The following is a 13,462-nucleotide window of genomic DNA, read 5'->3' on the forward strand; positions in this document are numbered from 1 at the left end:
TAACAGAAACTCTGAACCTTCTTTAAAATGATTTTTTAAAATTATTTCATTTTAAGCATCATGCCTCTCCTTGGATGTGTTTTCAGAAAGTCAATAGAACCAATTCAGAAAAACTCTCTAAATTAAAACAAAGAAGAGTAATGGGGTTCAAAGTTAGAGGAAAAAATAGATAAGCAGCTCCTTTTATCAGCATACACAGAAGAACTTTATTGTTTGATATCAATGTAAAGGTTAATAATTAAATTTTTAGCTTGAACACTGAAACAAAGAAATAAAATCTCAGTCTCTGCAGTAGTTAAGGAAGCAATTTATCTTAATTAAAATCACAGCATTTCATAACACTGTCATTTCAAAAACTTAAATACGCTACAAGCTTTTCCTACCAAAGTAATTTTAATTGAATAGGAGAGAAAGTCAACATATTAATGAAGCTTTATTCAGATTGCAAATTATCATCTGAGGTTTAAATAATATAATTAATAACGGCAAAATGATAATGGCAAAAGAACACATTTGGTAAAGTTTTATTATCAAAATTAGCAACAAAGAGACAATCAGGTTAAAATAGCTCAAAGGATCATAAAATCGTTTGGGGAGAAATCTCATCATACCAAAATTCACTCTCACCTGTAGAGCCGATAGACCACGTAATATTGAGGTTAAAGTTGTTTGATGCATTAATTGATATATCCAAATTTTTATTTGACTAGGGGAAAAGAAAGAAAAAGGAGAGTTAACAAAACATATCAGAATGTATTACATGTAACTCTATTGCACATAACTGAATACAGCCTTTTAATCACCTTCCAGTTTTCATTTTAAACATAAATAGAAATGGTAATGATTCACTGCCAAAGGCAATTCTCTCTTTTGCTTTCGTAAGAACAAGGTGTAATTTAACATAGAACTACACCAGTAACACTTGTAGATTGTCCGAAGTATAACAAACTAATTGTCTTTATAAAATTAAAGGAAAAAACATATGGTAAATGCCTACATTCCAACCACAAGCCAAAAATTACTTTCCTCACCTAAAAATGTTTTCTCAGCAGAGGGGTACAACCCTTCAATTCATCTCAGGAAGATACTAAAACTTGTTATTCATGGGAGCAACAACAAAAAAATAAACCAACTGATAATTATTCAGAGTACTCAATAAGCTGAAGTATATCAACCATTTAGAAAGAGTTCTCAAAGAAGGCACTGGACTAGTTTTTCAGCTCTCAAAAAAAGTGAACTATCCCTAAAACCTTATAGACACTTTGAAAACCTTTAATCCATGTCAAACATAATGGAAATCTTAATTCTGATTATCTAAAACTTTACTAAAATTATTAACATTTTCTTACCTGTTCTGGATTTGCTATAAAGTTTATGGCAGTGTGATGACGATCATCCTCTTGTAATAAGCTGAAGGTAAACTGATAATCAATCAAAAGGCTGTCTGTGGGCAAAATAAAAAATTTAAAATATTAAAGTAAAGTGCATACATGTTAGTTCTATATTATGCAAATACTTAAAAGTTTACCATTCACATTGATTTTAAAAGTCATGGAGAAATCCACCAGTCAGAATTACTCACATGCATTTCACTGTTGAAGTCTTTGCATTATAAAATCTTGAAAGGACTAAAAACTAAAATTAACCAAAAAAATAAAACTAAGAAAAGGTAAGTTAAGAAACAAATTATATCATGCAGTTAGAGCAGCGATTAGACATAACCTGAAATAGCAATTCTTTGTGAAATAATTATTCCAAAGTATAGTATTAAGTGTTGTTAGAGCATTAGCAGTTTCCTAATTTCACTCTGAAATAATTACTCAATTATTAGGTTTAAAAAACCTGGAAAAAAGTTGCATCTACACTAAAATTATATAGTATGAAGGCTTATTTATTGTAGTAAATAAGACTGCTAATAACTACATGGCACAATGGAACTTGGAAGAGAAATTATGTGACCATCAAGTGTTTACTTTCTAAACTGACAGAATTTTAAGACATTTTGTTAAGTGGCAAGTGATATAAATTTTTCATTTCATCAGGGAAACAAGGGATTGTTTAGTATTGCTAAAAAAATTTCTATTTTACTCCCCATTGGCTTTTGTCCTTTTTTTAAGACATTTTTCTTTCACCATCTGAATGGAACAGAGCCTGCCAGGCAGCTCCCATCACTGCTCACTAACAATCTGCTGGGCTGGCAGAGATGCAGAAGAGAGAAATTCAGATGATCCAACCCATGCCTAGCCCTTCCTGGAAGGGAGAAAATGATTGGGACAAGTCAAAGCACAAACTCTTGTGCTCTCCTGGTGTGTCCCCAAAGGCAGAGGAACGAGATTAACCCTTACTTGGGTCACAGCTTGAGGAATACTGAAAAGGAACTTGTCTGCAGGGGAAGGGGAAAAAGCAGACTCATCAGGATGAAGCAGGTTTCCAGGACCTCCAAAATGTAAGAAAATAAAAGGTGACCAGGAATTACTGTTGTTGCAGTTTATAGAAGGAGCCATTCTAGAATCCCAGCAGGAAATATTCAGCGCAGAGAGTTAAGAATCAGCAGAGCCCTCAGAGATGTAAACTGGGATAGCAGACAAATAATCCCTGTGCAACATAGTTGTGAACCAGAGGTGGGTGTGGTGGATGCATCATGTGTGCTCTGGTACAGATCCAACAGAATAAATCTAAATCTTTTACCATTACAGTTCTACAGGTATCAAAAGCTTCCATTTTTCCCCCTCTCACAGGAAATAAGGAGGTGAGTTATAAGAGTATATGATTCTGATTATTATTTTATGCATGTTAAAATATGACAAGTTGATCTCTGGTGTTACAACCTGGTGAATAATTGCAAGGCATTATTTTGATCCCTGGCCTGCTGACATTCTGCTAGTCACCAACACTACACAAACTGTGTTACAAAAAACAAAAAAAGTGATCATAAAAACACAATCAGTAAATACAAAGAGAGTGAGAGATTAAGTCAAAGCAGAAGAAAAGCTGTGTCAGCCTTTTGTTGGATTCAATAGTTTGCTTACTGCTGACAATCACCTTTTCTGCAGCAACACATCATCTGAAAAAATTCACTATATGTATCCTATGGGAAGGCTGACACAGAAAGATAAAAAAGCCCACTATATTGTCTTAATAGTTAAAGAAAATTGTTTTGGTTTGGGTTTGTTTCGGAGGGGTTGATTTTTTTTTCTTTTAATAGGGAGTGCAGAAGGAAAAGTAGAAAATAAAATTTCATAGAATCATAGAATATCCTGTGGGTGAAGGAATCTAAAAAGGAGTTACATGAAAGGAATTACCATGACATCCAAAGGTGAGAAGTTCACTTTCTCTATTATTAGCCACCACAGTTCCATTATTCAAATAAGACTAAGCTGATCTACATGTCTGGCTAACAAGTTTTGACCAGGTTTCTGCATGTTTATGAAGGCAAAAGATGAATAAATATTAAATTAAAGTGCCCCATTTGTAAAGATTGACCCCTATTAAGTGGATTATTAAAGCCTTTAATAATCATGAGTACAAAGGCAAAAAGGTTGGGAATAAAATATAGATATGCTCAATCTCCTGATCTGGTCAACTTGGGCTCCTCAAAATACAGATGACTGCTTCAGTATGCATCTTTGCAAACAGATTTATTGAAAAGATGTGGTAGACCAGCATCACAGAAAGCACTACTTCAGAAATTCTGGCTACAGCAAGGGCTACAAGATGCAAGAAGCAGCATTAACAAGCCTGGACAAGATATCACTGATCTGCACATAAGATACAGAAAATTACCACCTAAATATGTCACAGGTTTCTTCTAAGCCCAGACTGTGTTCTCTACAAGATGGAGAGAATCAGCCAAAAAACCAGCAGTGGTATACAGATAATATCCCATCATAAAATAACACTGGGAATAGACATAGGACCCTTGTCTCCCAGTCATGAATGAACAGCTCTTCTGCATACAAGTTAAAAAAAAGAATCAAAGTAATTTACTTTTAAAACAATATGACTTTTTTAAAAAAATTATTATTACCCCTGGGGTTTGGTGATGGTGGTACTGTTGTTTAGTTGCTTGTTCTTGGGTTTTTAAATTTATGTTTTACTTGTTAAAAGGCAACAGTGTATGAACTGATTTTTCAAGGAATGCATGAAAACTCCTTTCACTTATAAAAGAAGTTAAACTACACAGTTCTTCATAAATTTACCATCTGTAATAAATCAGAAAATTAATTTCTACGTTTTCTTATTTCATTCGTACATACAATACAATCAACAGTAAATTGTGAAAAACAGTAAGAATTAGTTACGTGTAGAGCCTTTTTTACCCAAGATATCCTGAAGGTTTTGTTGTGTTATTAATTACTTTATTATTTAATGGTTGATCAATTTGATACTTCATTAATAGCAGCAAAGTTCAGCAGGAAATCCCACACGTTATCTCCTCTGTAGGACTCAAAAGCCTTGAACAACACAGCTTCAAGAGCAGCTCTGAGAGCCAACACAAGAACTCGCCTTGGGATCCTTCAGAGCTGCCAAAGGATCTCTAAATTACTCCAAGGCACTCCTACAAACTGATGAGTGAGGATCTTCTCTCAACTGTTCAGAAGCAGCACATTTCTCAGCACTAACACAAATTACAGTCTTTAATTCCACAGAGACCTGCCACAGGACAAATCATTAAATCTCTTCCATGGACACAGCCTGGGTGCTGTAAAGCAGAAACACTTATCTCTTCAGAGACAATTGTAATTCAGGGAAGGCACCTAAGGTGTCTATGACCTGAATGAAGCAGACAGCAGTGCCTAAATGCAGTTAAGTGATTCAACAGCACAAATGAACTCAGCTGCAAATGAAAGAACTGACACTGAGCAAACATTCCTTCCCATCTTTCTGAGGACTGCAAAAGTTTGCTGAAGAAATTCCATAGGTTGGAGAAAGATTTACAGAACTTCAAGGAAGATTTGTCTGGACCTATTCTTAAGGTGAAGATTCCAAATCTCTGAAAGTCTCTAAAGTAGGATTTTATTAGGATATAAATTAGTAGAACTGATTTAAGAAGAAATTCAGAGTAGAAATTAAAAGAGATCATAAAGAAGACTCTACCCATTTCACCCTGCTGCTGTCTCATTATCCTTCCTCACCCTCTTCATCTTTACATTCTGTAACTTAGGAGACTCTTCCCCCACATGTATTCAGCAGCTCCCAGGGAAAATATCAGCCCCTTCTCCTGCAGGAAGCTCCACCTTCTGCAGACCGAAGCAGGCAGAACAGTTTTCTTTCCTACTGCCAAACCTCTTCCTGAACATAATATATGCCAATGCATCATAAATGCACATAAACTAAGCAGTTACACAGTACATCACACCATATTTCCCAATTCATAGTGGCATTCAAACTCAAGAGTTTGGCCTCAAAAGTAGTACAAAATTTAAACTAAAAGTCAGTTCTAAGACTATGTTCTGAATAGCTAAATGTATAAGTAGCCAAATATGTAATAGCTAAATGTAGAAATAGCTATTTAAAATACATTCAGTATATCCTGTTGATATATACTGTTGTAAATATTTACAATCAGAAATCTGGAGACACCTAAGATTCTACTCCATGTGGGTTTGTTTCTACTTTAAACCTTTATTAATTCATCATAAGTAATTCTACCCTTTACATAAAGAAATGAGACTTTTCCTGTTTTATTTACCAAGACAGAGACAGTAAATCTACTCAAGCAGGAGACTCAAGCAGCCGCCAGACAGAATTTGAAGAGCCACATTTTAGCCCTTATCTATAAACTCCCTGAGCTTTTATGACTAAATTTCCACGGGAAAAGTTTGTAAGAACATAGAAACCTCTCCACAAACTTAGAGTCCACAGCTCACATCCTAATTCCCCAACACATAAGACAATATTTGGAATCCACAAGCTGGGTATTTTTGAGCCAGGAGTCAGCCCAGAACAGTCTAATATCTGTTTCCAGGCATTTTGTTTCGCTTTATCTTAGAAATCATTGATTAAAGTAGAAAAAAGTGTTGGGAGATAGGACCAAAATACCATCCTGACATTGTCAATGGTAAAATATTACAAAGACTTAGGGTTATTGAGATTTTTCACATCTCTATTTTGATTTTTTTCAAAACCCTTGACGGCTTTCACAGTCAAAAGGAGTCATTAAAATCAATTCCAAATGCCAGTAATAAGCATGTGTGAGAACATAACAATAATTAGGTGAAGAAAGATGTTTAATGAAATGAGGAAAAAAAATTTCAAAGCAATCCTTTAACCCGAGTACTGCTGTTAATTTTCAAGAAACCTCTCTGTTTCATTAATAAAGGTCAGCCACTTCTGGTAAGGATCATATTGTTTAATATGAAAGTTTATACTCATATGCAAAAAAGAACAGACCAGTTCCCACATCAAACTTTTCTATTTAAAGAAAACTCAGATTCTTAAAATGACAGAATATTCCCAGAAGAATAAAGGCCAGACAGAAGTCCTTCAGTATTTCTAGAGTGCCTCTACAACTCTGTGAGAATATATAATTACAGTGGTAATTACTTTTAAAAAAGGAAGTTAAATTGAATATGTTTAGTATAAATTAGTGATAAATTTATATATAAAAAGGGATGTTATAGGGGAGTATTAAGACTGTAAAATGAACTACTACAAATCAAAGGTGCCTGTAAATGGTTTTTGGGTGAGTGCTCCCCTAATGGGCAGCTATTCAACACTTTGTTCCATGTTCAGTACTCAGTGTTGGGCCCATGCCTCATTTACTACGTGCTACACAAGCCCTTTTCTAAAGATGGAATTAATTTCTAATGTGGCTCTCTATAGTATTCATCACTATAATTTTTGAAGTTCTTCACAAAAGTTAATGAATTTGTTACAACATTACTGAAGGTGAGAAGGCATTATGAGTGCCATTTTATAGGACAGGAAATGAAACAAAGAGACCAAGGACAAAACCATCTATTAAAAACGAGCAGCTAATTTGAAATACCTGGACTTTGATTTTTCATAATACTTTTAATTATATAACACTACATATGAACATTGCTATTTGGCAGCTCCTTCCATCATTCATTGTAATTCTTTCCACTTTTACAACACAACAGGAAAGGAGCACACATTCAACTTTCCATTACATTATCACTGATTCGTTCCCTACAAATTCATTCAGTGCATTGCGGAGTGAAAGTTCCTTGGGAACTGGTATATAGCAATAGTATTAAAAACTGTGCAATCATGCTTTAATAAAGCAGCAAATAAAAAATTATTGTGACAGCAACCTTCATTTTTCCACCTTCCTGCACCCACTGCCTATGCAGCATATTTCAATAAAGGGGGTTTATTAAGTAATTTAAGAATCAGGCTGGAGTAAATTCTAGAGAACCACTTTACTTCTGAGCTATCTTTTACCTTTGAACAAATCATTCCAAGAGAGCATCTCAGTTCACTGCATCTCTCAGCAAAAGAATGAGACTGGGTTCCCAAAAAGGGAGCAAGAACATTCATAACATCCGTGGCTTTTCTAGCTTTGGTCACTGGCCATTCTCCCATGGTTCCTCTCATGCAGCTTTTTAACACACATTTTTAAAACTTAACAAAATGGCAAAACAGTTTCATACATATACAGAATTTCTGAGAAATGTCTATTCATTTTAGCTCCAAAAGTTTAAGTTTAGCAAAAGATCATAAGAAGATCATACTGCAATGTGTATTAGCCAGATTTATAAAGAGAGCATGGAACTAGACCCACCAATGCAACATAAGCTCATTCTCAGCTCTAACTTAATTGTCCCATTTTATAAATATTAGTAGAGGGTCACATGATCTTTAGTCAATCAATGACGAAAGTGGGTTTTTTCACTTCTTTTTTCTGATAACTAATAATTTCTATTTTGTGAATAAACCCCAAAAAATCTGGTGTTGTTCTATTTTTACTTCTTGAAATCACTTAAAGTTGTAAGAACCTCCATCATGATTGCAACTTCAGAGTCATCAGTCTTCCCACACTTTTCTATGTAAGGATCTGTCTATTCATGCTGATTCTAAAATTCATACTCTCACCTCTTCATTGCACAGGCAGTTTGTCTCTCTCCTCCCTCCTCTTTCTAGCGATTGGTCTCTATTTCCAGCAAGACTTTGTTGAGAACAGAACTATTCATATTCCTCTCAATCAGTACAAATGCTGCTTTTGAAACCAAGTACCACTATCAAATGCTATAAATCACATTCATTTGTGACCACATGAAATTCTCCTTGTATTACATCAAAGTTGGGGGTTACCACCAGACCTATTTTCAGTCAGGATAATTATTTTGAACTTTCAGAGCAGCTGCCTGATTCATTCCTCTGTCATCTGCATCTAGCAGTCATCCACTGCCTCATTGTCATTGTTATATTGAATATGTTGGTGTTTGACATTACTTGTCCATTGTGATAAAACAAAAAGTCATTTACTATGAAGTCTTTACTAAAAACTTGCATTTTATTATATGTAATCAGAGTGCAATGAGCTTCAAAATACCCCAGCACTTACTATTTATATGCCTTTTTCCATTTCAAGAAAAAGCATGCGAGAATGAATTTCACATAAGTTCAAAGCCTTTAAAAACATAAAGCAAGAGCAAGTCATTGCTTCTCTTACTGCACTTTAGAAAAATGTGCTTTCAGAAAAATGTACCCACAAAAAGACAGAGGGATTAGTGTCCTAATCAGCAAATTGGGTAACTAAGTTTTACTTTAAATAGAAATCTTTTACCTTATGAAATTTTCAGCTGCTATTTGGAAAGGTCAAACAAAAAAAAAAAAAACAAACCTGCCAACTGTCAGTTTTGATCCTAAGGGAGGGCCAGAAAAATGTGACCTGTATAAGAATTTTATTCAGATAAATTTTGCTAATTGTCTCAGCCCACTCTGTATTGACTGGAAGTTTCAGATGCAAATGCACCATGTTCAGAAGGGTAACTCTTCATTTTCTTTACTGAAAATAGAAAGACCTAGAAAGTTAATTAAGTCTGGACACAGAAGCTTTACAAGGCTAGTTAGGTGACATGTATCTATCTCACCATAACTGTCACAGAAGTAAATGTGTAGGTATGAAAACGTCATGGCAAACAAGGCTGGACTTGTGGTTGAAATCTAAAAACTGAGGCACAGATAAAGTTACCTGGCACCTTTTAAGCATGCAATCTCAAGATGATGCTCCTAAACTTTTTAAAACCCAGACCACAGCCAAATATCACTATTTTTCCTAGATATTTCATTAAACTCTTCACTGAAAATGCTCTAACAACTGATGAGTTTACTGTTTACTGTGAACAGCTGCAGACCCTTTTCCACCTCTGCTCAAGAATATAAAGTGTGGAAAGCAATGGTTAGGGAATTATGAGCAAAATATGAGCAGAAGAGGCAGCAACAAAGAAAAGTAAGTGCACCAATCAGTGGGTACCTAAACATCACTTGGAAAAGGTCTAAATGTCTCCAATGATGGAATATTCCAGACCTCACAGCACAGACTTGTCAAAAGTGTGTTATTACTTGACAGCAAGGAGTACTCAATAAATCTACTTTTGTTATGTCACAGTCTTTGTAATCCCTTAACTCTTGTAGTATTCATAAAGTGTTAAAAGAGTGGGAAAAAATAAAAATAAAAAGCCAAGAAAAAACAAACCATTAAAATTATTATGGAAGAAATTCAAATTTCCCTCTCCATGATTTTTTTTTTCATAACGACCTAAATGCATCACCACCTCTGTAACATTCATATTAATATTACAGATCTAACAGTATTGCAGCATTTTTCAATATACCAGCATCGATACTCACTAACCTGATTTTAATTTATTGCTTTTGTTATGTAATCTCTACAGACTGAAGAGATCTCTGATCTCCTTGTTCTGACAACAGAAGTGGCACATCTAAGAAACAACAATGTTAAATTATTGTTTGACTTCATGTATTATTGCCGAAGAGGGATGTTTCTTGTCTAGGAAAGTATTAAATGAAAGCAGTCAGATTTTCATGTTATTTTAAATCCTGCTCTCATAGCTTTCAGTTTATTGTATAGTTCCTAAAAATCCACATTTCCTTTTAGAAATTATTTTTGAAAAGCTTAGATTTCTACATGGATCAATGCCGAAAACAGGGGCATGCAGAAGTACAAATGCAATTTTAAAATAGTTTATGCTTTTATACATGTATATGCTCGAGCTTTGCTATAAACTGGGAACAGTCAGAAGTTAAACAAGCAGTAGCTTCTACATCTTTATTAGCAGAGCTTTTATCCTGCTTCTCAAATAACAAAAAACAGATCTTAACAGTTATAGAAGCAACCTCTTGTTACTCAGGCCTTCCAAGGAGACAGAATATGAACTTTATAGATGGTCTGTAAATATACACAAATAAATAGGTGCTCCTGCAATATCCCAACATTTTCAAAATTCTCTTCCTTCCCTTTTCTCATGATTTTGTTGAATTTTTCTTAAGAAACCCTAAACCTACAACCCAAATGTCAGAACACACCCCATGTTTCTTGACTCCACATGACTTGTAAAAACTGCACAATGTAACTTGAAGTTGAGATCTTTCCACTTTGCTGTATTCTATCCTGTTTCTCAAACCATGTCAAATTGTTAGTTCTGAGAAGTAAAATCTCCCATAGCAAATAAATCCAGAGCAGGAAAATTGCACTTCACACTGGACAGAAATCACGTCATATAACCTCACTGAGCAATGTCCTCTGTTTTAAAGTCACAATCTGCAACAGGTACTTGCACTGTAATAAATATAATATGCTATAGCTCCATGCAGTAGATACACTGCTGCATTACAACTTTGAAAATAAGAACAACACAAGCATTTTTTCCTTTAAAACACCATTAGGTATTTATGGAGTAAAATCTGTTGATTTCAATAATAACATTCTCACTCAATAATAACATTGCTCATGCTAAGAACTGAGTGCCATTTCAGCAAAAAATATTGATGGAATATTAAAATTCCAAACACTCACAAATGAAATTACGTAATATTACCTAATCCATTTTACATAGCCCTTAAAACAGATAGGAAGAAATATCTCAACCCTAGCACGGAATAAAATACAGAGTGAAAAACTCCAGAAAAGAATAAACATTCCTCCACTTGTTACAAATTTGATTTGTAGGACTGGCAGTCAGGTACATAAAATAATAAACAGTTTGGTTAAAATAAGCAAATGAAATAACAGAGGAAGGAAAAATGGAGCCCCACAGGCTGTTTTCCTCAACCCCTGTGCAGTCACCCATCCTTCAGAGGAGATTTATTCTTTGCCTCAGAGAGGAAACTTTGGCCACCATGGCAGGGCTCACTGACTCCTTTCTGAAAGTGACTTGGAAAACTCAATTTCCACCTAAAACAGCTGCCAGACATTAAAAGAAATACTATGATTTTCCTAGCGTAATTTTTTTTCTATAAACCAGGAACTAAATACAGCTGTGCTTTCATTATTCATGTCATTTTTTTTTTTTTTAATTTGGCCATGGAAAGAAATTACTGCAACCCAAAATGTGAAAATTGAATAACAGAATAAATCTCTTTTTTTATTGTTTTGGTTGGGTTTTTTTCAAATTATCAGCTTCATACAGACTCAAATCAGTGAGACATACTCACTGATAGATATCAAGCACAAACTTTTTACACAGATTCTCTGAGAACTGAATTAGCATGTAAAAAGGAACAGCAAACTGTAGCAAATACTGCCAGTCTGTTTGTTCTTGGTATTTGAAAAGCAGCGATTGTTCATATCATCTACAACTGACCTTCACAGACCAGAGACTGTGGTAGGCAATCCTTGCCAACAGACATGAAGTGACACATTTGCATGACGGTGTCATACACTGCCTTCCTTAGAAGGTTTCCATTTTTCTCTTTCCACCATTTATTCTGTTGCTCACTTTAGCAACGACCTCTCCATGTTCTCTTTCATTAGCCATTCCCAGCATCAGAAAAGGCTCCAACACTTTAAAATCTGTCTGGCCACATTTTCAAAAACACATACAGGAGCAGTATGTATGAAAAAAAAAAGTGATATTGTTGCCCTTTTAAGACTTTTCTTCCCACATTTTGCATAGCTTGTCATTTTCATAAAATTATTCTGAAGGCCGTGGCATTTCCTTAAGGGGCTAACATAGTAAAACACATTTATTTCCCCATAACATAAAAAGACAAATCAAATACATATATATTACTTCTTTACCAGTGTATCTTCATACTCTTTGACAGATACATTTTTCAACTCTCCCTTAATGTCTAGTTTGCTATTGTATCTATTTTGTAGTGTACACTGCTGCTTTTTGACCTCACACAGTTTGCTCTTCCATTTCATGTCAGCATTGCCCTTTACATCAAGTGACTTCCAAATTACACTTTGCTGTCAATGAGTTATATTTCTGGAACATATTTGAAAACAATATTCACAATTCAAGCCAAGAAAAATTGACAATAAATTAACAGCAAGGACTCACATGCTACTTTGAAATATGCTGAAATGGAGCTGAGTTATCGAGTCATAAAGTTGAATTTGACAGTGGCCACATTTAACCTAGTTTACATTTTCCTTAAATTTATATAATCCAAGGTTTTATCATCCTCTTGAGACAAAAATGAACTTAAATTTACTTAAATGATCCTGCAAGAGTCCCTCAATTACTCTGTAAGGGCTTCACAGCGCTAATTCTAAAGCTGAAAACATCCCTGACTACTCTCTGGACTTTACGGACACGTGTGCCAGGACTAGGTGGCTCAGGACCCACACCTGAACAGTGACCTCACACTACAGGAGTTCCACTCCTGCACTAATGGAGGAAGCCCAGCTATCCTCCAGTGCTTCATGTTTGCCAGCAGGAAACCCCCCCAGCTGACATGGAATGATGCACTGGTTTGGACAAGAACTCCCAAAGGAACCAACAGAAAATCTCCCACAAACCACTCATTGAAGTCAGGGTGGTTTTTTTTTTTCCTTTTTCAACTCATTCAAGATTTCACTAGAGATCTTCCCTTGAAGTCCTACTGATCAAGAATTCTCTTTTCCCTGGGAAGCCAGCATGGGAAGCAACACAACTGCAAAAGCACCACAGGAGTTTTCCCTTGACTGTCAGTAGGTAAAGCCAAGGGACTCTGAGGGATCCTTTCCTCTGGCATTTCTTTCTTACAGCTCCACTCTCAGGGAGCTCCAAGGCCTCCCAGGTGTCTGAGGAGTGACAGCTCCTGTCCCCTGGGAAATGTTCAGGAATCACACACACAGAGCACTTTGAATACACAGAACAAGGATTCAGGAAATATCCATCCCTATGAACCCAAGCTCAATATATCGACAAAATCAAACGTTGTATATTTGTAGACACTTGTACTGATTTCCTTCTCATTTAAAACACCGCTTCATACATGGGCTAAAGTCCTCCACAAAGCACAAGGTCTCCTCTAAATG

At 35.3% G+C, this 13,462-nt stretch overlaps 1 protein-coding gene across 3 annotated transcripts in view; it reads right to left on the minus strand.

Moving 5' to 3' along the window:
- Positions 1 to 13,462, minus strand: part of ATRNL1 (attractin like 1) — a 430,796-nt gene that overhangs the window by 249,371 nt on the left and 167,963 nt on the right. For all 3 annotated transcript variants that reach the window (XM_066323527.1, XM_066323528.1, XM_066323529.1), the window contains exons 22-23: positions 1,350 to 1,444; positions 628 to 706 (exon numbers count right to left, since the gene is read on the minus strand). In XM_066323527.1, the coding sequence (XP_066179624.1) occupies positions 628 to 706; positions 1,350 to 1,444 (174 nt within the window). The remainder of the gene's footprint in view (positions 1 to 627; positions 707 to 1,349; positions 1,445 to 13,462) is intronic.

Source organism: Sylvia atricapilla, chromosome 8 (assembly GCF_009819655.1).
Source record: "Sylvia atricapilla isolate bSylAtr1 chromosome 8, bSylAtr1.pri, whole genome shotgun sequence".
Taxonomy (NCBI): domain Eukaryota; kingdom Metazoa; phylum Chordata; class Aves; order Passeriformes; family Sylviidae; genus Sylvia; species Sylvia atricapilla.